General features: G+C 51.8%; 1 protein-coding gene across 2 annotated transcripts; it reads right to left on the minus strand.

Annotated features, from left to right (window-relative positions):
* Positions 1-99: 99 nt before the first annotated feature.
* LOC125951565 (ras-related and estrogen-regulated growth inhibitor-like protein) lies at positions 100-21,215 on the minus strand. Of its 2 annotated transcripts, XM_049680490.1 has the most exons (5): positions 20,463-21,215; positions 9,136-9,278; positions 3,946-4,259; positions 718-886; positions 100-575 (listed from the first exon to the last, which is right to left on the minus strand). In XM_049680490.1, the coding sequence occupies exons 2-5, from the start codon at positions 9,209-9,211 to the stop codon at positions 439-441; spliced, it is 696 nt and encodes a 231-aa protein (XP_049536447.1). In that variant the 5' UTR covers positions 9,212-9,278; positions 20,463-21,215; the 3' UTR covers positions 100-438. The 2 variants fall into 2 exon arrangements, with proteins under 2 accessions (XP_049536447.1, XP_049536446.1); XM_049680489.1 differs by lacking the exon at positions 100-575 and having other exon boundaries at positions 798-2,766.
* Between the last annotated feature and the right edge of the window lie 2,496 nt (positions 21,216-23,711).

Consider the following 23,711-nt stretch of genomic DNA (forward strand, 5'->3'; position numbering starts at 1 on the left):
ATATGTGCGTGTGTCTGTGCATGTGTGTGTAGCCTGACGAATGGCAAATATATCGTGGGTAGCAAAGTACAACTTGAATCTAACCTTTTTTGGGGAGGACGCTGGCTCTGCTCGTATCACAATCACGAGACAAGCGCCCGTCAATCATCATCCTACCGGTCCCGGTGCCTTAACATTAGGTCTATCATCACAAAAACTCCTGCCTACGCCTTGTCCGCTCCTCAACCTATCCTACCCTATGTCCTGCTTTGCTAGCTCTATGCGCTTGTGTGTGAGAAAGAGAGAATAGGTCCTGGGAATTCGATTGGATCCGATTAACGTGTGTCACCTTCATCGGCACCTTCCGGGATCGGCTGGTGCCCCTCGCCGTCGTCGTCGTCGTCGTTGGGATTACCGTGTGCTACTCTAGTTGCTGTCCTCAGCCGTTGTCGATGTCGGTCATAGGGAGGCGGTCGCCGTGAATGCTTGGCGTCGCTTCATGACGCGCGATTTGTGGAGCTCTCCCTTGTGGCACGGTACGACCGTGCCCTGATTGACGGGTGCTTGCCGGGTGCCAGCGTTACCGATCAGTGTGCCTAGAGAATCGAGAACGAAACAGAACAAAACAGAACGAGAGCTCAGTTAGTAAAGGAAGGAGTGTGCTGGACAATGCTGCTGCACCACGGAATCGAAAACAATTCGCGATTTAAGGCGAAACAGGAGAGCAGAAGAACTTACCAAACATTTTACTGACGGAAAATTTGCGCGGCTTTACCGGACGGGCCCGTGATTCGATCAGCAGCCGCTCGAAGGCCTTGTAGAGGGCAGGTGAGTTGTCCGCAACGGAAACCTCGCAGAATCCGATGGCGTGGGAGGCGGCTAGTGATGCTCCTTCCGTTTCCTGGACCTGGCCGGGAGAACGGTTAAACAAAACAACAAAACAAACGAAACAACTGGGTGAGTTGGGTGTGAATCATGCGCCGGGCCAGGGGGCATTCCTTGTGACATTCCGTAGTAGTATGTGGGTTAAGTGGTTTCTGGTGTCCCTTGTCAACAAGTCAGGTTTGCGAATTCCTCCCTCTCTCTCTCACTCTCTCTCTCTCGCGCGTTCCCTCTGATCTTTGGCATCGTCCCGACATCCTGAAACACCGCTCCGGCCTATCGGTTTAGGGACGAAAACAAAACATTCATCTTCTGTATTCCTCGGGTCAGGCGGACACACACACGCACATGGCCACTCGAGCTGTCATTTTTGCTTGCTTCGATCTTTAATCTTGAGTTTCCATCGCAGCAATCGGTGCGAACACGGGCAACGCGTCCCCTCTCTCTTCTAGACGAAGGATAACAAGCTACACCGATGGCAGACCGAGCTCGCCAAGGACCCTGGGAAGGCCCGGACCGATGATTCGCGCATAAACAGCGCCGTGCAACCAAGGGCAACGAACTGGTCTTCTGACTGGCTCGCAGTGACAGTTTGCAGAGACATCTTAATCGCCCGCGAGCATCTGAGCGTGTCCCCCGCAAAGGCCGGGGGGGCCACACACGCCGTACGGCGTCCACTCGGGACACTGTTTAGCTGTCTGGGAATCTGGGTCAAACCGATCCGCGATAGCCGCGTGTCGCGGTGGATCTGGATAACATTTTACTCGACGACAAGTGAAACGTCTCGGTGGCAGCCGGCTGCTCACGACTGATGCCGATCGTGCGGCATCGTAATTAATTTCGATTAGACAGTAACAAGCCTGTCCCCGGGGAGGTTTTCTTGGCCGGCATCGACATCTGTCCTGGGCGGCAGACGGCCGGCTCACGGTCCTTTGGCCAAGTCAATCCGTTACCATTCCCCAATTACACGTGTTAATGAGAGACGTCTTCAAGTACGATGCGGAGTGAGCGGCGATGGTGCGGCCCCCATCCCTGCCATTCGGTCTGAGCAGTGCATTGTTTAGTGTGTTCGGTAGGGTTAGCATGACTAATGAATCGTGCCAGTAACAGGTGACCAAGCAGGCGTTCTCCCCTGGCTGCCGCAAGGTCTGCCGGTGGTTGCGACCGGTTGCATCCGAGCTGGTCACTGTTTGCAACGCGCCCGGGCTGCATCATTTGCTCTGTGTTGTGTATGTGCCAATCAGTGCAAGAGGGACGTACAGGGCACAGCACGCACGTGGCATGACGATTGACCATGGACCCAGTGGAAAACATTGTATGATGTTATGTTAATGCATTTTGTGTGAAATTTCGCCACTAAACTATTTCCAATAGAGTGCAATTTGATTGGAATTTCAGAAGCCCTCCCCCCCAGTGGGTAGAATGTGCTGAATGTGCTGATTCACGGTACTCCACATCCCACTCTACCGATTTTTTTACTGCAGCGATAACGGATTTATCGTGCTGGATGAAAAGCTCACTAATCTTCCCAGAACCCGGACTGCGGGTTGATGATCACGTGGAAGCTAGAGAAACAGAAGAAATGGAAACAGCTGAGCAATAGAAATTAATCAGCAGCTGCCATAATGGATTGTGGGGTTCCCGCGTTCGCACGTTCGTTAGGAATTTCGATGAAATGGAGACGCCTGGCACTTCACTCGAGAGAAAACATATTAGCCACCTGGCACCGCAGGGGCGCAGCATACCACCAAAGCCAGAGCGTAGAGCATGCTTCGATACAAACAGCGCGAAACCACACCGCATAGCAACAGTGTGGTTGAGTGGTATTGTGGCAGTAAGGAAAGAGAATGGATCGCTGAACGCTCGATCGATCGACGCCCTCGGTGGCCTTCTACTCTCGGGACTCTGTTTGAGTTTCGGGAAATCATAAAAAAGAAAAAGAAAAGAAAAGAAAAAACCAAAATCAACAAGATACACCAACGGCTATCAGCCGCATGATGTGGTCTGCCAGTCTGCCAGGAGATGAAACAAAACAAAACCTCACCAACAAATTGCAACCGAGCCCGGTCTCCGGTGTCTTGAGGTATGGCTTGGAAGGGGGCCGGGGCGGTAAGTACCGCTCATACCAGAGGTTCTGCTTTCCATTCCATTCTCGCGATACGCTCTAGTTACGTTACGCATCGCATTTCTCTTGAGCGAAATCAGGCGAAACCAAGCGCGACTCCTAAAAGTGATGCGAACGAGCGAGCTCGTGGTAATGAAAAATGAAAACTCCGTGGGTTGGCTGCCCCCCCCCCCCCCCCCTCATGTCGCTCCGGTGGGCGCACATGGCTACTACGATAGCTTGTCCGTTTTGGAGCAGCGCGCTCGATTTTTGCGTGACATTTGCAGACAGCATGAAAGATGAAAGTCGAGTCGAGTCGAGTGCGGCTTGCGACTTAATTATCTGTCTTTTCCCGTCGCCGGTTGACCCACTTTCGGTGGCGGGGCTAATCGAAGGTTACGAGGTGCCGACCATCTCGTTAACCTAATCGTGTCGTGGTTTATTGGAATTTACGGCAGCTACGGCGCTTAAGGCGCACTGGAAGGTGACATTTTAATCGTGGTTCCAGAGAGTAGAAACCACAATTCGAGAACTAAAGTATTTTGCACACATACACACATGCGCATATATAAACAGTGCCGTTTGTGAGGATTCAGTTCAGTGGATTTGGGGTTGGAAATAGAACGAACCCCTCGAACGGCGGGAAACGGAAAAGGCGGGGATCAGGGTCATAACATTATATCCAGACCCTTGGCCTCTGGCGGTTGCCTTGGCTTTCAACGGATGGCGGTAACCAATGGCGATGTGTAAGGGCGATGAGGGCACTCCATCCCATCGCGCCCATCCCATAAGTGGAGCAGGTGTTCAGCTGGTTCCCCTCTTCCTCATTCCCTCCCTCCCTCCCTCCCTTCCATCGTGATGTTTAACTCGGTTACATGTACTGTTATGTCGGGACGTTTATCAGGATTCGCTTGTGTTGTTCGCTTGCACAACTCTTGTGCAGTGCGCAGCCAGCGTTCGTCGAGTTCAACGGCACTTACCTCCCGTAGATGGTCCAGATCGGCCTTGTTGGCGACCAGGTAGGCCGAGGGGGCGTTCTGCAGCTGACGGAGCTCGGCCAGCGACCGCTGGGCGTACTCGTAGCTGCTGCGGTCGGTGATGCTGTAGACGATGAGGCAGGCGTCGGCCCACTGGATCTGCTCGACCGGGAACCCGTTGTCGTTCTCGGCCGAGATGTCCACGATCTCCACGTCCAGCACGCCACTGTCCAGCGTCACCGTCTGCTTGTACAGCAGATCCGTGTTCGAGCTGTACTCGCCGATGAACCGTCGGGTTAGATAGCGTACTGTGAGGGCTGAAAGCAAGAAGAAAGGAGAGAAAGGAGATGAAAATAAATTGGCATGAAAATAGTCATCCTTGAGAGCTGCTTCCTCAAACTTCCTCAAACAAGTGCTTCTTCTGCTTTCATCGAGCTCTTTCTCGGATCCAAGGAAGGAAAGGGGCTGTGCTGGGCTCTTTGTGCTGCCTCTATAAACTCATCCATTCACACATCAAGCACATCAAGAGTTGTAGCTACCTCACACTTTCCGGCCCTACACACACATCCATCATCCATGCGAAAAAACGAAAAAGAAGGTCACCCAGATCTGCATGCATCTGGGAATGGCAATTGGTTTTGTCGACGACCACCACGACCACACCACCAAACGACGGGTACACGTGTGTCCTCTGCCGGTTCCACGTTCCGTCTGTAACGGACATGTGGCACCGACAATTGGCCACTGTCGTCACAGCAGGAAGCGAACGATCGGTACACCGTTTGTCGTACAACCGTCGCCATCGCTGCCATGCATCCATCTTTCTAATGTACCGACCGACCGGCCGGCCGGCCATAGAGGAAAGGGGGAAGCTTGCGAGATTTTGCTAACGAGATCACTAATCGCTTAAACGCCCGGCCGAACCCAGGGTGCGGGAATGTCATCTTTGTGTCAGTTTATTAGTGGGACCACATTACTGGCGAGGTCATTCTGCGTGATAAACGGCATAATATTAGTCGCTGCTGCTCGCAGTAGCTCCTCCTGCGTTGACCTCAATATCATTCATAAGCCCGTGGTCCGTGGTCCGTCATTTCATAACCGTGACGTCCGATCCGGTTTGGGGATGAGGAAAGGGTTTTCTCGGTAGCAAGATACTTCCTTCCAATTGATCACTTCCACTCCAGTCCAGTGTTCGGACGTGCTTCACGAAAGTGTGAGGGGGAACACATTTTTGCAAATGTCTATCTCACGGTCAGACGCGGAAGATGCGCTCGCTAATGGCGCAGGCAAGCAGAATCGCGAGGAAGAGGAGGGGCGGCCCCCTAGGACGGACAGGCAACTGACCGCAAAAAGCAAGAATGCTACAAAACCGCGCGAGCGCTCGTCCGCCGCGCTTAGTGGGTAAGAGAGCGGGAAGTGTTTGGTTGAATCTAGGTCAAAGACGCCCGTACACGTTGGTCACTCGCGTCCAATAAGGCGCCACCATCGCCCACACTTCGACGTTCGTGTGTCTCAAGATCAAACGTCGACGCGCGTCTCCGGCGCCAGCTCAAATTGATCAATTGAGGGAAAATCCTGGACTGGCAGCAGCAACAGCCAACTACGACAAATCCAAATTTGACACATTCCGGCAGCACGTCCTGCAAAACATCTCCAAGCAGGCCGTGCACAATCTTACAAATTTTCTCAAAGTGCTTGTGTCTGTGTGTGTGTTGTGCAAATGCACCATCTTGGTAGTACCTCGCGCCACGGATAAAGTCGATCAATCGATCACCACCGTACCGCGCTTTTTGCTTGCTCTCTCGCTCTCCTCCGTGGGCCCCGATGATCGACTGTCACCGAATGGAGCTGTCAGTCACAGCCACAGACCGGAGGATACACACCTCCGGGTGAGAACGTCTCGGTTTTTTGGCGGGTCTCCCGCTGGTGCATGGTGGCCACGCCAGGTAACAATGAGCGTGCGGTGACCGCGAGACCATTCATGACGAGTTATTGAGGTCAATGGCCGCCACCATGTGGTTGTGAGCAGACGGAGGGGGAGGGAACGTTCGAGTGTGTTTGCTGTCAAAAGATGAATGATGCAGGCCAGGATTTTTGGCGGAATGATATAGAACCAGGCGTGGTGTAACAGAGTGTCCGTCCTCACCGGCGAAAGGTTAGTCCGCGGAAGAGCGAACAGATGGAGCACGGAACGGAAGCTGTCGGTTGGAAAGCGGGGCGGAACAAAGACACCACCGCCATGTCATCGTGTCGTGTCTCAGCATGTTTGTCGCTCCCCTTGAATCATCCCCGGAATGGTCACTTAATAGTTGACCTACAAAACGGAATGGCCAACTATCCAGGAAACAGGAGAGTGTCGCCCTCGGTGGTCCATCCGTGGGGTGGGGGGAGGGGATGCTTTTAACCTCTCAAATAACCCCCCACGAGCGAAACGACACACTTCCTGGCACACACGCACACACGAGTAGCTAAACGTGACCCTCACGTTTGACTCCATCGCCTCTCACGCAGACCATAACACCGCAGCGCCTGCTGAGAATGGGTGAACAGCCACCATGTTGTGTTGTTCACATCCGAGCCTGCTGAGATTGATCCGGATGGATGGACGGCATGGAATCGGCACCCCCTCGGGTTGACAGTTTGAACGAGGTGCAATCCCGGTTTATGTCCGTGATCCGTGATTGAGATTGAGAATCGTAAATCAACTTTCCACCGGAAAAACTTTCCAATCACGGCTACGCCACGGGCACCACCGGCTGATCGCTGCATGGCTGGCTGCTGGTGCATCTCATGCATGCGCTAGGAGCATGCATTCGCCCCAGCATCCCCATGGTAAAGCGCGTGTAAATGTAAATGTTTACTTATCCAAATGGTGGATGCAGCGGCCGGTCGGTGGAAGCGAGCGAGCGAGTAGTCGCTAGTGGCGAAGTGGTAGTCATTCGAACAACACCACCACCACCACGGTGCGCAAAGAATCAAAGTTTAGAGAGGCATTAGTCCGTCCGTCCTGGCCTGGGGACACAAAATGGTCGTCTTTACGATCTGGTAATGGCGTCAATGGTAGGTTGACGAATGATGAGACGCCGTTAAAAAAAATTGGGGGTGGTGGTGACATTAGTGACACTTCTAGAAGGTGTATCTTAAACAAAAAGCAAAAACTTCTCTCCTGTCCCGTTTCACTAGCCTCACTCCACTCTGTAAGCAAGCACCATCTTGTCGCACGACATCCGGCACCGGTTCAGCTCATCATTTGCGTCTTATATCGTGGCCGGTCTTATTTCTTCGTTTGCGGTCCCGGCTAAATTACCGGCGAGGTATAAACTCGCCATTCCAAATGTGCATGTGCAGTTTGTGCCGCCCCGGGGCGCGCGGTTAAGTAAACAGAGTCACGATCAGACCATTTGGTGCTCTCCTGCGATTGCATCTTTGTAACTGTCCCTGGGTTGGGAGGGGGATGGGGTGGTTGTGCCGCTCATTCAGCACCTGCAGGATGGCTGCGAGAGGCTGGTTGCACTTTTCGCACCGAAGTGAACCGGTTTTTGGGACGGATTTGGTTGGAAATTGAGCAATATGTCTTCCGAGCGGATTCAACCCTTACCATTTCCCCCGGCCCAGGAGCCCGGGTGTGATGAATGAATCGATTGCACTGGCACCATTTTACCGGCGCGTTTTATTTGTTTGCTTTCTTCCGATTTGGTGTAGCAGGAACGAGCCGATCAGCCTTGATCACCGAGAGGAGGTGATGAGGGAGAGGGTGCAAAAGAGCTGCTGAAAACTAATGAAACCCCCCCCCCCCCCCATCGCACCAACCATATGTAAGTGAACGGAAAATTCAAAAATAAAACGGTTCGGTTCGGAAAACGGAACCGAACGCGGAGGGAACACGCTGTGTGTGTGTGTGCAAGCAGGGGTGGGCGTCACCGAAGGTCACCAGAAAGTGCAGAAACCTATCAGTGACAGTTTGGCCAGCTGGGTCGACGGCAGTTTTGATGGCAGTTCTGATTGTGGCAAAGCAAAATAATGTCTTCATAATAAAACCGAAAAACCGCATCGATCATCATTTGGCTTCAGTTTTTCCTCGACTTCTTGTGCCAACAGGGGACCGGGTGGGGTGCGAAGAGGGTAAGGGGGTAGGGGCTAGTGGATCGAGTGACCGATGAGTGACAGTTTCATAAGTTGCCGGTTCCGAGTTTTATGGGGTTTTTTCCGTCGGCTTCATTCGGGGAACGGGGTGTCGGATTTCCACTCTTCACGGGACGCTGTACTCCCGGGTGCCAACGCCTGAAACACTGCCAACTGTTCACACACACGCACAGGCACAGTCGCAGTAGATGTGGTTCGTTTTGGTTTTGTTTCCATCTTGGCTTCGAATGTGGCTTGCACATTTGGGTGGTTTTCCGACCGAGCTCAATGCTACGACCGATGAGTCATTCCCGGTTCCCCCCCGTTACGGTACGAAGGGAAACACCCGGCGTCCTGGTGGAAAGGATTGCTCGAAGCGTTTAAATGGCCAGCCCGGCCAACAAGCGCACAGAGAGAGAGAGAGAGAAAAGTGAGAAAGAAAGAGCACCTTTTTTGTGTCAATAAATAGCATCGGAACCCGGGGCGCACCGGGGGAACCATGGTACGGCCTGAGGTCCTGAGGGGAGGGCCGAACTGAAAACATATCAATTCATAAGTTAATGATCTTTTCCCCATTACCCCAATCAGTCAGCGGGGCGTGATGGAACCACGGAAACCTCCACCGTAATACTGGGGCAATTGTTTGTGCGAAAAGTTAAGCGGTAGCTCGCGGAAAGTACCATCAATGGAAGGCAAAACACATGTTGCTCAGTGATTCGCGTCGCGGTCTAGAGCAGAAGAAGCAGAAGGCGTAAAAGACACCTCACTCCGTGCCTGTGGTTGGATATTGGTTCTCGCACAACCACAAACCCACCACGAACTGGCATTGTTTATTATCAAACAATTGGTAGTGGGTCTCTAGCACACTCTCTAGCGCACGCACTCGAAGCTTGCTACACGATACTCGTTTTGTTTTCCCACGTTTTCCCCTTCAGCAGCAGCAGCAGCAGCATCGGACCAAGTGATTCAAGGCCAAACTTTGTTTGATCCCGCGAGGGATTCTCGGGAAGATAGATGGACAATCGAAGGGGAGGAGGAGGTCGGTGAGTGCCGCCATCGTCACGGACTTACCCGATTTTCCGACATTGATATTGCCGAGCACTGCTATCCGCACACGCGGCACGTTCGTTTTCTCTTCCGTCTTCATGGTGCCCGGGTTGGATGCCAAGATTGCGCGCGGATCTGTGTTGCTATCGTTCTGATCGTGACTCGATCTGAAAAAAAGAAAAAGAAACATCATAGAATCATTAGAAGCTAGTGGGTGGTTCGCGTTGTTTTGTATCCCATTTCGAATTTGTTTCCAACGGTTGGAGCTGGCACGTTTATCACCAACGGAGATGGCAAAGTGGTCCTACACGCTTCAGTGCAAGGAAGTCGATTCGTTAAACAGAAGCTGTCGTCTTATCGTCGTACTGCTACTACTGATGTCAACAGCCCAGGCCCAGGAGCTGTCACAAACGATCAGCTGCACGTGTTTTGCATGCTCTGCTGTCGGTGCCGGTTGCGATTGAAGAACGTCTCAAATGCCACGCTCGCTCCTCCTTTCTGAATACTCCTTTCCACGCGTATTTTCACCCGAGTAGCTACTACACGGGAAAGGATTTGCTAGTTCTACTTTCTATGCGTGCAAAACACGGACGAGCTGCTCGTGTGCCATGGAGTTGGCCTACTTTCGGGCGAGTGTACACCTCACGCATGTCCATTACTTTCGCTCGTGCTGCAAATGCTGCCTCGTAAACGCCGAAAAAACAATTCCACGAGTGGAAATCTTTCACTCAGCACGCAGCACCGAAAAACGGAACGTCCTTCCTTGCTTCACAGGTTATCACACAGCACACGTGTGCACCAAAGTACTCTGCAATCAGCGGCAGCGAACACACCGAGCAACCGAGTGGAGGCGTATTCCGAGGAGAGGACCACCCAAAACCCCCACCACAAAAAGGACATCGAAAAGGTTGCCCGGTTGAATGAAAAGGATGGCTTACGCCCACATTCGCCACGAACCGGTTTTTCGGTGGCGGGGGAGAAAATTGTAAACTACACCACCAGCAGCACCACCAGCATCAGTGACGTCTCCATCGTCAGTCATGACGTCATGTTGAGGTTGGCGTTCGGCGAGGATGGTGCATTGAAATGGAAAACATTTTTCAATGGAGCCCTTTGCTTGCTGCCCACTCACCGCAGCTGGAGGCGACACAGATGATAAGTCAGCTGGCGTTGTGTGTGTGTGTGGGGGGGGTGATTCGATACACCCTTAGAACGCGTAGCCCGCGTCGCGCGTTCGGTATGTCGTGTGGGTTTCAAATGCAAATTGATTCAATTTGCAAAACTCTACTCGCACAAACCGGCATTAAACAGACACCAGTACTCCAGTGAGGTCCTTTCTAACCGCAGAAAACGTCTCTCGCTTCGGCTGATGATGAGAATGATAATAATGAACAATGGCGCGGAGGACGATGATGATGCTATTGAGGACAGTCCGCCCTCCGTAAATCTTTGTCACGTGCGTGTGTGTGTGTTTTGTGGCTAGGCAGCTGTACCTTACACGGGATGTGTAGGCAAAACGTGCCCTTGCTATTATGCTGCTGTTCGTTCCAAGCATTCCAAGAGTTCGTTTACTGCGAGACTCGTGAGTGTGAGGGATCCGAGCATGATTATCATTTATCCGATATCCAGGACTTGCCTTTATTAGAAGCGATTAGCGTGCCATTCGTTTGCCTTTCAGTTTGCGTCATTGAATCGAGCAATATGGATGCTCCTAGTTATTGATAAGCTAACCACACCCACACGCACACACGGCATGATGAGAGAATTTAAATGGCGCTTGCCTTTCGCAGGAACGTGCTATGCTGTTACTAATCCGTAGCAGGAAGCGATGTCCTTTCGCGTCGCCTGCTTTTAAAGGTTAATACAGTCCATTTCGCTAGAACATGAACCTGGCTGTCAGCTAATGCCGGTCGCATTCTGATGAATTCCGGAAATATGCATTTAATCCTCCTCACTAGCGTTGGAATTGTGCTTCCACTTCCCAGCAAATCCATTCAAGCCGGGCAGAACGAGAGCAAACATCAAACGAATTGGGGGAGCAGCTGTTCCAGTGTGAGCGCGCCATTTGTCGCGCCGCCTGTGAGTCAGTTCTTAGGGAGGGGTGGTGATGGCCACTTGGTTTTGACCGGTGGGCGGTTGTTTTCCGCGAAAACCGCGTGTTGTCGTCGTCGTCGTCGTTGACCATCCGTCGGTTCGCTGCATAACTGTGCGTTTCCGTCATCGGCTAGTTAGTATATGACATCGGATTGATGATTAAGAGGGGGCAGGGGGGGGGGGGTCCATGTCGCGAATGTAGCGGAACAAGCGACACCCAACCAACCAACCAAACACCCCTGGCATACCAGGTATCCTTCAGAGAGGAGGCACTACGACGCAATTCGCTGACAGCAGGCGCTGTGTGCAGTGTGCTATCATCGAAGAAGGCATGTTGTTCGTCCCCAGCACGAGCCCCCGTCTGCTTACCTAGTCAAATTTATGCGCAACAGCAAAACATAAACAAACGAGATATCATTCGTTTGTCGTCCCGGTGTCCCGGTGTCGCGCTGCATACGTCGCCGACGGTCGCCCGCAAATCGTTCGTTTGACTTTCGTCCTGTTACGTTTGTTTGCAAAAAACCGCGTGTGCTCCGACTTCGGCAGGCACGGGTTACTTTGTTTTTGCTGCAGTTTCGGGAAGTACATCGAAGGAAGGAATTCGCCAACCGTCAGCGCGCGATTGTTCCGAGCGGGACAGAAGCAAAGCAACGCGATGAAAGGAAAGCAGGCGGAGGACACTAGGAGCTCTCTCTCTCACTCTCTCTCTCTGTCTCTCTCGCAACCCCCCGACCGTGGCGAAGATCGAGCAAAACACGAAAAAGCGGATTATAGAGCTATATTTATCCAACGCAAAAATGCAGCCACCCAGCCGTCCGTCCGCCACCGCAACATATCTCCGCTGGTATGTTATTTTTAATTCGAATAAAACAAGCCTTTGGGTGATGCGCGAAATGATCCGGTGCTTCCCGCACCATGAACGGAGATGATTGTTTGACGATCGGTCGCGGCGATCGAACGAGAATCTTCCGCAACTGGTTCCGGTGGGACGATGATGCCGGGTTGAACCCATGATGCCAGTTGGCTACTGGAAGGAACAGATCCTGTGTTCCCTTCACTTTCACAGCCCTCCCTCAGCTAAACCAGTGCCGTGGACCGTGGAATCGGCACGAAACATGAATAAAACATGATTTCATCGCCATTTGCCAAATTGCGGAGACGACCTCCGGCGACGACGGAACATATACGCTGCTCGCTGTCAACGAACCCATCATTATTTTTTAAGACCTAATCCAATCGATGGCCACCTCCATTACTGCTAGATTCATCATCATCATCATCAACAGCAGCAGCAGTAGCAGCAGCAGAAGCAGAACCGGTACCATTGCTGCTGGAGTACGATGGCATACAGGAAATAAAGCAACCAGCAGCCTTCCTCCTTCAACACATCGGCAGTTAACCTAGTTTTGCTCGAGGGCGAGGTTCCCCCCGGTTCCGTGGTCAGTTTCGGTCAAACATTTCAACACTTTTATGGTTGTCCCTGCATGTGAGATGTGGTCAAACGGTTTTCCTCCTATGCTGCTGCTGATGTGTCCATTTCCAACGGCAACAAGTTTTGCTCCGCGACTCGTCCAATAAAACCATATCCCGAAGAGCCGCGAGTGCTCTGCCCGGCGTGCCATTTGACAATCGAGTTTTTAAGTAGGCTTTTCTAGAAGTTGAAGAACCTTTCGCGATTCGCTCGCTTTTTTCCGGATTGGATTGTACACCCAACGTTTGTAATCGATGTTCGTTTTAATGTCTTGCTACATTCGCGTGCATTGCCTCCACATCCCCCCCCCCCCCCCCCACGAGGAAGGATGGGGCGTGGACACTTTAATGTATTACTCGTTGAGACACACAACGTGCGGTCGGTCGCCGGATCTGGCGATGCCGGAAGACGACACGCCACACTGTTGTAATTATTAAACTTACCAGCGCGCCACCGACTCGCGCTCGCTCGACTATCCGCCGGTGACCTGCAAGGGGGAGGGGGATCGGAATGTTATGGCGATTTGTCATCTGTCGCTTTGTTCGGTTTTCGGTTCGTTCCGTTGGTGTGGCGGCGTCTCACGGCGGCGCCAATACAGTAGCCAAGAAGGGTGGTCAACGTGATCATTTTCTCACCTTCTTTATCTCACTGCTCACTGCTACAGCTGCTGCTGCCGGTGGGGGGTGAAAATGCCACCTCAGGAGGCTTGTTCCTTTTGCTCCCCTTCTCACCCTTTCCTTCGCCTTTTCCTACCCGTTTCCTCTGCCTCTGGCTCTTCTTCTTTAATGCGACTCATTTGTCATCGAGTCAACACGGTTAAGTGCTCGCGATTAAATTAACACTACCGCAGGCAGGCACGTACTGATGCCTCCACCACCCTCACTCCGTGAGATGCCAACACGTGGTGCGTTTGTGTGTGGGTTTTAGGGCAATAGTTGGAATTTATGGATTATGGACTGCTATGGGTGTTGTTTTGGTTTTGGTTCGCGATGGCGGGAGCTGCTACTATGTCCCAATGTATGAGCTGGGGTGCCTCTCGTGCACATCCAAGCATACCGCTACCATAGCGCCAGCCGGTTTTCTCGAACGAAGTTTTCTCCCCGTTTTTTTTTTTTTAGTTAAACTCCTCTTCTTCCTCCTCCTCCTCATCCTCTGCCACAGAAGCGTAAACACACGCACGCTCTCTTCCCCTCTCATTTGCCAGCAGGTGAGGGCACCACTACCGCCATTCGCGAGCTCGCGACATTCCACCAGCTTCGAGCGCGAGTGGGACCGGGCGGGATGAATTTCGTCACATCTTGGCGTGTTGGCGACAAATTGGCGTCTCTTCACTCACACCAACAGCACCCCAACGGCGTAGCGCTCGCGCAGCACGACGGATTCAGGAAGATGCCGGCGTGCACGCGTGTGTCAAGTGAATTACGAGTCGCAGAAGCAGCAGCAGCAGCAGCAGCCAGTACCACCTTTTTGCCGTTCAATAAAACTCACCATTTTGTAGTCTATCCACCACTATATCCCCTTCAGCAAATTCACACACAGCAGTACGTCCAAGTAACGGGCTGTGCTCTTCTCGCGTTGCACTTACGTCAAGTGTACGATCGCTGCTGTTGCTGCTGTTGCTGCCGAGTGATCAGGTGGGCCGCGAGATGATGGTTTGAACATTATTGTCCATCATTAAAATAAGATTTTTACGCCTTCGTACGGCATCGCGACCATTTTGCATCGGATATTGCACCCCCCGGGGGGGACCAGCAATTGCGCCGCCCTGCTTTACTTTCGTTCCAGTAATTGATGGCACTGGCGCTGAACGGCATTAATAATAATAATAATAATAGTAAAAACTTGACGGAAAATCTGTGTGGCCTGTGGGACGTCTCAGTGCCAGACGGGGCGCATTGCATCATGCATAATTCAAGCGAAACCATGCCACCGCGACTGCTTGCGTCGACAATGTTGTTGTGGAAGATAGAGAGAGAGAGCATAGGGCTGGGCAACGAGAGGAAGGACATTGATTGCATAATCGGAATGCCTCCAGCGTTCCCTCAATGTGCACTTGGGCACGGGGTGCGGGTGGTTAATCAGTCGCCATTTTTTCGTCTGACCGTTGATCGAAACCACATTCCCCGTGGCTGCCAACAAGGATTTGCATAATCATTGCCATAACGAAACGTGCCCACAATGACCGTCGTGATCGTCGTCGTCGTCGTCCTCGCCGGTCAATTGTTTACAAACAGATCCCTAGGCCAAGGTAGGGCTGGATTATCTCATCACACGCGGCCTGGCCTTTCCAGGGAACCGAACCGATTGTCAAGGTGGTCAAGGGGCCCGTGGTAGACTGCCCTCAAGGACACTGACGGATCGGACAAAATTTTCGGACCGCCCCACAGCCGAGGGGCCACTCAGCCGCAGCAACACTTTTGCTGTTTATTTGTTGATTGTCTTCCTCACCATCTCACCTTGGCCAGGGCTTGGTAGGCCAGGTTTTTGGGGGTGGGCCGGACAGGAATCCAGGGCGATAACTAACGCCCTCTAGGTCGTGAGATCGTGTTGGTCACCTCAGTCGTCTCAGTTCGATAAAAGGTTTTATGACTTTGCTCTAGTTTCGTGTTTTGGGCGCGCGACCCTCAGTGGTGCAGGACCAGTCCTGCAGTGGAGTGCGACCATCAAACTCACCTCCCAAGGTGTGTCGCTGCTCAAGGACTAGGGCAGGTTATTATAATGCCGTTTCCATTAGCGAGTTCGAGGGCCATAAAACGAAATATGAATTTCGGATGCTTCGTCAACTATCGCTCGAAGGGACCTCGAAGAGGGAGAGAGAGAGAAAGGACCGGAGTGTGTGAACCAACCCATCGTATATTGGCCAAATGATGGGTTAAGTTGAATCTAAAAATTCCCCTCCGGGGCTTAAATACCTTTCTCAGCTGTTCCGAGTCGCACGGACTTTTGAATCGAATTATTTACTCTTTACTTTCCTCGTCCGCCGCGATGTTCTGTTGAAAATGACTCGAGATAAAAGGCCAACCGGCCAGCTCGGGGTGACTTGAAAGGCAGACCTCAGGAAGTGCACCGAGGGAGACCCCCATCCTTCCCCTTTTTTCGTTTATTTATTTGGAACGCTTCTTTAAAGCAACAGCACGTCCGCTTTAAGCAAGATGGTGTGTTCCGTAAACAATCTTTAAGAAATGGAGAAACACGATACGCTCCTACACACGCTGAGTGGTCGTCATCCATCTTGCTTTCATGTAGATGACAAAGGAGACAAATCAATTGAAGCTTCAACGAACGAACGAATCGCTAATGAAGCGAACTGAAATCGGATTCATTCCGAGAAATCCGATTGCTTCCAATTACCGTCTCGGTACGGTCTCGGAGGATAGGACTTCCTAGCTTCGCAATGCTAGCGCAATGCCGTTCATGCCCGGAACATGATTGCGTCGAACGCAACACATTCACCTTCGACCAACTATGAGGTTCGATTTCTTCTCGCCATACATAGGTCGAAAGTTACCGAAGCCAATCCACCGCTATGTACCTGACATCTTCCTCCCAGATTTCTCACAGTGCATGGGAGTGAGAGGGAGGGAGGTTTGTAATTGAGAAGTAAACAAACGGACCCCAATCTCGGTAGTACCAGGGAGGGGTTTCGCTGGCAGCAGGCATTTGGCGTGGCGTATTTTATGACTGTTTACTCCTGGTACCGATGCTCATATCCCGGATTGCGATAGAGATGTATGAATGAAACTGCCAGCAACCATTTCCCGGTTTGCCCATCTGCCGCTTTGCCGCCATTTTTGGCCAGCTGAATCGAAAGCGAATCAACGTGCACGACCTTCAGCGTCGTGTAGTTTTTCAGTTTTTCCGCTTCGCTGGAGCGCAATGATCTACTCCAATGCCTGGCGTGCTGGCTGGTTGGCAGATGGATTAGAGTGACTTCCACAGTCGCACTGGGGACTCGCTATTTATACTCTCGCAAAGGAATTTATGAACTTCAAACTCATGGTCCAGAGGATGGGTCCGTGACGAACTAGCAACGCATAACTGCATCATCGTTTTCACCATCATCATCATCATCATCTTCATCATGAGTGCGATCGCTGCTGCTGCTGCTGCTGCTGCTGCTGCTGCTGCTGCCGGCATGCATTGTGGGGGAATGGCGTCCGATGTCGCTCGTTGAAATCGAAAATAGAACCTCGAATGCATGCCGGTGGCGCTCACGATCCGATTCCGCACCGTCCACGTCTCTGTATGTGTGCGTGTGTGTTTGTGATCCCCCCTCCCCTCCCGCGTCCACTGACTGACACGCACGTTGCATGCACGCACGACGATGCATTCGAAGGAGGATACACTTCAAACCAACACCCTCTACCTCATCGCATCCACCATCACTTGGTGCAGTTGGAATGCAGTCGTGTGCACCATTGTCGCTGTGAGCGCATCGGAGAAATGCCACACAAACTCCCCAAAAACCAACGACGTATTCGGTCCGTTTGGGGGCTAGGGGCGTGCATAAAGAGCGACGTAGAGGGATTGTACATTTGACATTCCGACGCGTGAGTTAGAGAGTCGAAAGAGAGGAAGAAGACATGTTCGCATGTTCTAGAACCTTTCGAGTGTGATCATTCTTATGGTTCATTGTTTGGAGCAGAAGAAGTTTCTGCTCATGGAGCAGAAGGTTGAGTTCGTTGTTCCCGCGATCGAATCAAGATCATAATTTCCTGCAACAGTTTATGTCGTCAGTTCGCCATTTTGTGGCGGTTCGGGTGCGTGCAAGAATGTGTCGCCTCTCGAGTGCCGCAAGCACCACCAGCAGCAGCAGCAGCGTGGCACACAACCTTCGCGTTTGCTCCTCGACATCTCGATCACGATCCGTCCGAGACCGTCCCGAGGAGAAGGAGAAGCAGCGGAAGGAGGTTGTCAACCTTCAGGAATGGCTTTTTTGGGGTCCTCGAATGAGCAGTCCTCGTCGCGCCCGGTGGTGGTATGTGCTCGAGGATTACCGAGCCCCGGTCTAGGCTCTCTGATACAGACACACTCGCACCGAGCACACCATTGTTCACGATCTAGATCGTGCAGCAAACGCAGCAGCACCAGGTTACCTGAGAGTGAGATGGAATGTAGTGTCTTGTAGCGAACTAGCGGCCACACCGCCGTGAATCGGCCTCGGCGTGAAGGCTAAACGAGCGATCCGCAAATGTCCGATCAAATCCCCATTTTCAGCGAGCACAACAATCGATCCAACTGTCCATCAACCAAACGAAAGATCGAACATCGAATGGATCGAATCGTGAAAACGCATTCACGTTGTAATGGTTAACCTAAAATTAAAATAAGGTTCATTATCGCCAGAGTAGCTGCACCACACACGCAACGCATTCCACGGCGGCGACTGACTAATCTCGGTTGGCATGCCACTACGGCGATGGCTCAGTAAATCAAACATCTTCTTCTCCCTCGGCCAGCGCCGCCGGCCATAGTCATATGGATGGAGCTCGAATTCTGGGTCGAAACGATAAATTCCTTCCCGATAATGACCGTCAAGCAGGGGCCGGTAGCAGCAGCAACAGCAGCAACCGTGCCACCGGCGACTGGTCGTCGAGCCAATAACAGCACCAACAGCAGCAGCAGCAGCAGCAGCTGTTACGGCGCTACTCTGTATGGATTACTCAATCAACCATCAACCAGTAGCCGGCATAGACAGCGTGAGAGGTGAGGCTAAAATATGCTCCCTTATCCCGTTGTGCACGATGGCGACGCGTGCAGCGGTTGGGGTTCGGTCTGCGTGTCCCGGGGACCGCCAGCACTCTATGCTCTCTTTCTCTCTCTGTCTTTCCCTTTTCGTGAGCCGGTCCGGAGTGTTTACAAACAATCTTTGGTCAATCCGTCGAACGCGGCCCCTAACAGACACACACACAGGCACTCGAGTGGCATACAAGTGGGAAGCTCGTCCAATGGAGACGCCTGGTAAGTTAGAAAAGCGAACGAACCACGAGCGCACCCCACCGTGCAAGTGGAATGTGGATTTTCGCAATTATTATTTATCTAACGATAGCTTAACTAAACCACCGAGCTCCTCCGAGCGGGCAGCATTGACTCATCCATCCGCCGTCAAAACATTAACCAGTGCCCCCGGGCTGCCTCCTCTCCTCGAACGGGCTAGTTTCGAATTCGTTTGCTTCGAGTATCGACTTTCAGTGGTGGTTGTTGTTGTTGTTGTTGTCGTCGTTGCGCACTATTTATTGCCGTGAGAAGGGGCGCGTTGCTTTGAGTTCCCTAGGCGCTACTCGAGATCGAGAACCTTAGCCGCAGCCGTGGTGCACTTCAAACGTGTTGAGCAATTTGATTAGCCAGCGAGCGCTGCTCCTGGTCCGTATTTTGCATTCATCATCATTTGATGTTGTCTTCGACGATGCGCGGTGCGTGCGGTGGGATTATTAACTTAATGGCGCCCCTTTTCGTGGCGACCACGCTGGGGGTGGGCGCTGGATTTGGAATGGGGCTGAGCGACAACGCGAACGGGGTCCAAATGAACAGCCGCCCAAGGGGATGATTTATTGGCTCTGGTCCGTGGTCCGGTTCACGCAACATCACGCAACATTGGACACGAGATGAGATTGACCGGTTCTCGGTTCCGTCACCACACACCGACCGGCATCAATTAGTGACCCAAATGGGGGCGCCTGGTCGTTGATATGTGTTGTTGTGAGAAGGAGGAACTCTCGGGCGTCTCCCAGACCCAGATGTGGTGGGAATGAGTTAACATTTCATCACGTTGCAGACAAATCAAACCGCACTGTCCGGTCTGATGGGAGTGGAAGGTAGCTGCTGACCTTGACATTTGGCTCAACCCGAATGCTCTGGAATGTTGTCTCTGCTGCTGCTGCTGCTGCTGCTGCTGCTGCTGCTGCTGCTGCTGCTGCTGCTTGTCACCCACAGTAAGGTGTAGGTGCCATCCTCCATCAAGACGCTCTCACACTCACAGCAACAGCAGCGATTGTAAAACAGCGAGTTTTTCGCGAAAGGAAAATCATTTTATTCAAAGAAGGAAACTGCCCCCTAAATGACGTCGATCCCGGTACGCCATAACTCAAACGGGCAGAGTTCAAATGCATTTCCAAAATTTTCCTACATTTTCACGATGCACTCTCTCTCTCTCTCCCTCTCTAGCTCGCTACATTCTATCTATATAGCGACTTGATGGCGGTTCAAAAACCGCATCGACGGTACGATTAAGTGCCAAATTTTCTTCACACGAGCTTGCACCATAAATCGGTGGGCCAACACCAGCTGACGTGATCGCACCTGAAGTGAGTCATGATCTCGCATGAGCCCGAAGAGCCATTCATAAAAATCCATCAAAAAAAAAACACAACCGAAAATCGCTGAGAGCGAAATAAACTTCTTATTAGCGTTGGTAGCGTTGGTGTAAACAGTGCCGAAGACAGGACGGATACGGGATAGTTCCATGGATAGTCATAGTTGCTGTACAGCGGTTTGCGAGTGCCTTTGGCATTTTGTAAATCGAGAATGAATGGCTCCCACTCACACACACATACACACACACGTGACACAGCGTAGCGAGCGGGGAAAGTAATTTGTATAATAGAATGCAAAAGTCTAAGTCCGAGTCCGAGTCCGGTTCCGGACTCGGCGAATGCGTTGGAGGCGTTGAGTGGGCGACTGGTAAAGGTTGTTTTCGGGTCCTCTCGTGCCGCTGGTGTTTGCATAAACTAAGCATCCTCCTGCCCGTTTGCGGTGAAGGAGAAAGAGAGACGAGAGTTAAGCTTACCTTCTTCCAATCTCCGTTGGCCGTTCCGGGGCGTACTGTATAATGCTCCTACGCACCACACCGGCCTATGTTCGTTCAAGCGAAACAATTGCCTGGTTGTCTGTTGCACTAGAGAGTCCACTGCACACCAGATACACTTTACACAGTCGAGCCGAACAGCATAAAATGTTCCACCGACCGAGCGAGTTTGTTCGGGCAATTATGCTATCCTCCGCTTCGATTGGAACTCGTTGAGGTCCGTTCTTGAAATCACTTCAATGGTTGTTATAGCAATGGGATGTCTTGTGCTCACGATACTTATCAGATTCCGGTAAGTAAACTTCAAACCAATCGACTTTCTAGCATGGTTCCATGGGCGTGTTTTTGGATTGGAAACCCAATGCCAGTAATTCACCACTTCGCACTTCTCTTTCTCTCACTTTCAAACAGTCCAACAAATACACCTGTAGAGCCAACTGAATTATGCCGGTTTCGAGCAACGTTCACCACTCAGTGACTGACTGACGATACACAGATCACACACCGCCAGGCGTACAGCACCGACGCGGATGCCGCCACACTTCTCGCAGCCGCACAATCAGCTTCAGCGATTCGCGTACAGGAAAGCGACACACACGGAAAATGCGAAGACGCTGCGAATGCGAATCTCACGTTGTACGGGGCACGGTATGGCGCGTGATCGCGTGGCTGTCTGCCTGTCTGGCCTGACTCTGTGTGTGTGTGTGCGTGTGCGACTCGGTGTTTACCGGAAAAGCGAACCTGAACGACTGAAACCGTAGCACCGGGTGGACTTGCATTTATAGAAAATCGCTCCTAGTTGGGCGTGAGAGCGCTAGCAGAAGTGATCTTCCTGGTGAGAGCGAGAGAGAACCGTGCTTATGGGGGGAAAATCCGAATGGATATTCGGTGGAAAATCAAGAGAGAGAGAGAAAATACAGAGCACCACCCGATGGGCATGAGTTGTTTTATAGCAACTACCATAAGGTCGACTGTTGGCGCAATTGAAATCATATCGAATCGAAGCAAAGATCATATGTTAGGTGCTAGTTGAAACGTATCTTTACGAGTGATGGATCTCTTTCCCTTTTATTTCACAGACCCCTACACTAAACACTAGTAACGGCAGCCGCTGGAATTGATTATTTGTTTTTCAAAATGCTTTTCGCCTGACGTGCCCGCCAACGCGCGGACACGTGACTTCATTGCTCGTTCATTACAAATCATCGTCGCTAAGTCGTCGAAAAGATTCCACGTAAAACCAACCACACGACCAAATCGGGGTGCATCTCATCTCCTCAGCGCACGAGCGCGAGTCCGAGGGATCAACCGAATGGAATGTGTCCGATATCATGATGCAAACAAGACATCGTTATCACAGCACACAGCACAAAACTGTGCTTCACCGAGCGCGGCACTATCATCGCTGTAGTGTGAGTGTTTGCCAAGCGCACTAGTAATCAAGTACCTGTCCCCTGTACTCGCAACAGCTCACGATCATGGTTCAGGCGCTGGCGCTGGTACCATTGTTCTATCAGTAAGATCGCTTATCAAATCGCGACGCTGCTTGCTTGCTTGCAAAACCTTGAGACTTACGCGAGCGGAGATACTGCGAAGTAGGTAGATGTCATCGTGACCCGCGCGCGGATGTGCCACTGCGGCCGATGGGCAGCTGGCAAAGCATTTGCCCCCTCGACGGACACCGCTCGACGGAAGGGGAAGTCGTTCGACTTGGGCCATACTACCGGGGGCCGATTCGATCATAAAATGTTTGGCAAAAAAATAAGTAAATCCGCCCAGCATCTGTCATCCAATTGATGATTGAAGGAGAAAGTCTGGTTTCGCGTCCAAGAAGTAGCATTCGCCGGTTCTACGAGTATGCTATAGCACCCATAGGGACCAATGTTGATTTTCGTGTGGAAAGGGGGCCGAGGTGGCGCCAATGAACTTGATTAATTACTGGTGGCCGCCTGAAGGTCAAAAGATTCGGATTCCTTTTAGGGGCCGAAGCTGATCCATCACTTCGAGCACGATAGACTGACAAGTTCATTCAACTTTCGCTTTAATTGTTGTGAGCAGTCAGTTGTTTTGCGATGAGTGATATGGTCAAGAATAGAAAGCCGCCGGCGCCCATTAGCAGTTCGCCTGTGTAAACATAATTGGTTCGCCAAAACGATTGAAGCCGAGGTGTCTTTGAAGACGCTGCATCGTCCACTCTAATCCATCGGTCATTCCACCTGACAGACATATTTGCATTAGGACCGGTACCTGGAGAAGCTGGTGTGTTTGCTTTAATAATTTCTCCCATCTCCCTGGTTGTTGCTTGAGCATCAATTTTCCGACCAACTTCCGACGAGCACGTTTCGTACTTTTCTTCCAAATGACCAAACCATGACCGTGGCCATATCGTGTCCGAGTAACGAGCGGCGAGTTCACTGTCTCACTGTACTTTAGCATCAGCCAACCGATCCCGGTTGGGAGTCGATCGACCGATCAAGCGCTGTCGTTCCAACCGAACCGAAAGGTCATGCCTGCCGGGTCACAGGTCACAGCCATCGGCCAAATGGCTTCCTGGGCCATCATCTTCGTCGCACGAAAAAAAAAAAAAACCAACACTTCCTGTAAGATGTTATCCCTTCACTTTGCTCGTATAGAATATTGCCGGCCCGAAGTCACGTATTGGTTCTACCGCAAAACGTAAACAATCCGTTAGCGGTCCGGGACCACCACTTACGCGCTTACGATCCTCCGGCCGAATCCCCAGCCGGGTTACCAAGTGGTGGCAGTGGTGTGCTGGCGAAGAGGGGAACGTAACAGTGTGGAAAACCCCTGGAGATGGGGAGTGGAGGGGAGGGTTAAAAGTATCATTTTCTTTCTGCAAACAGAAAATGTATTCATTATTCTCTCTCGTCCGATCAAAGCCATTTTAGAGGCGGACCAGCTCGTTGGACACTTTGATTTCGACGAACCGAAGGAAATGCGACGCCAGATCTATCTCTCTTCGCTCATTTCCATCCAAATGACTCCCATTGATGCCATACAGTGGAAAGGTGCTGGCCTGGCATACGCGAACGTGGGTTATTGGCTCGTAGAGGCATTTATTTACTTCGCTTTCCACGCCATTTGCCTGCCGGTTGGTGACCGATGCACCCGTAACACGGAGTTCGGTGAAAAGTCAATGTGCAGCAATGCAAACATCACCACCGATGCAACGTCCTACCAGATCGCGCAGAATGCCGCGGCTCAAAATGG

This window comes from Anopheles darlingi, chromosome 2 (assembly GCF_943734745.1).
Source record: "Anopheles darlingi chromosome 2, idAnoDarlMG_H_01, whole genome shotgun sequence".
In the NCBI taxonomy this organism is placed as follows: domain Eukaryota; kingdom Metazoa; phylum Arthropoda; class Insecta; order Diptera; family Culicidae; genus Anopheles; species Anopheles darlingi.

What these genes read in the sequence shown, in the direction of transcription:
- LOC125951565 (XM_049680489.1), bottom strand. Translation starts at nt 9,211, where the DNA reads ATGAAGACGGAAGAGAAAACGAACGTGCCGCGTGTGCGGATAGCAGTG. An exon ending in TATCAATGTCGGAAAATCGG is followed by an intron (nt 4,260 to 9,135) that starts GTAAGTCCGTGA and finishes TCTTGCTTTCAG; the next exon opens with CCCTCACAGTACGCTATCTA. An exon ending in ATCTGGACCATCTACGGGAG is followed by an intron (nt 2,767 to 3,945) that starts GTAAGTGCCGTT and finishes AAACTCAAACAG; the next exon opens with AGTCCCGAGAGTAGAAGGCC.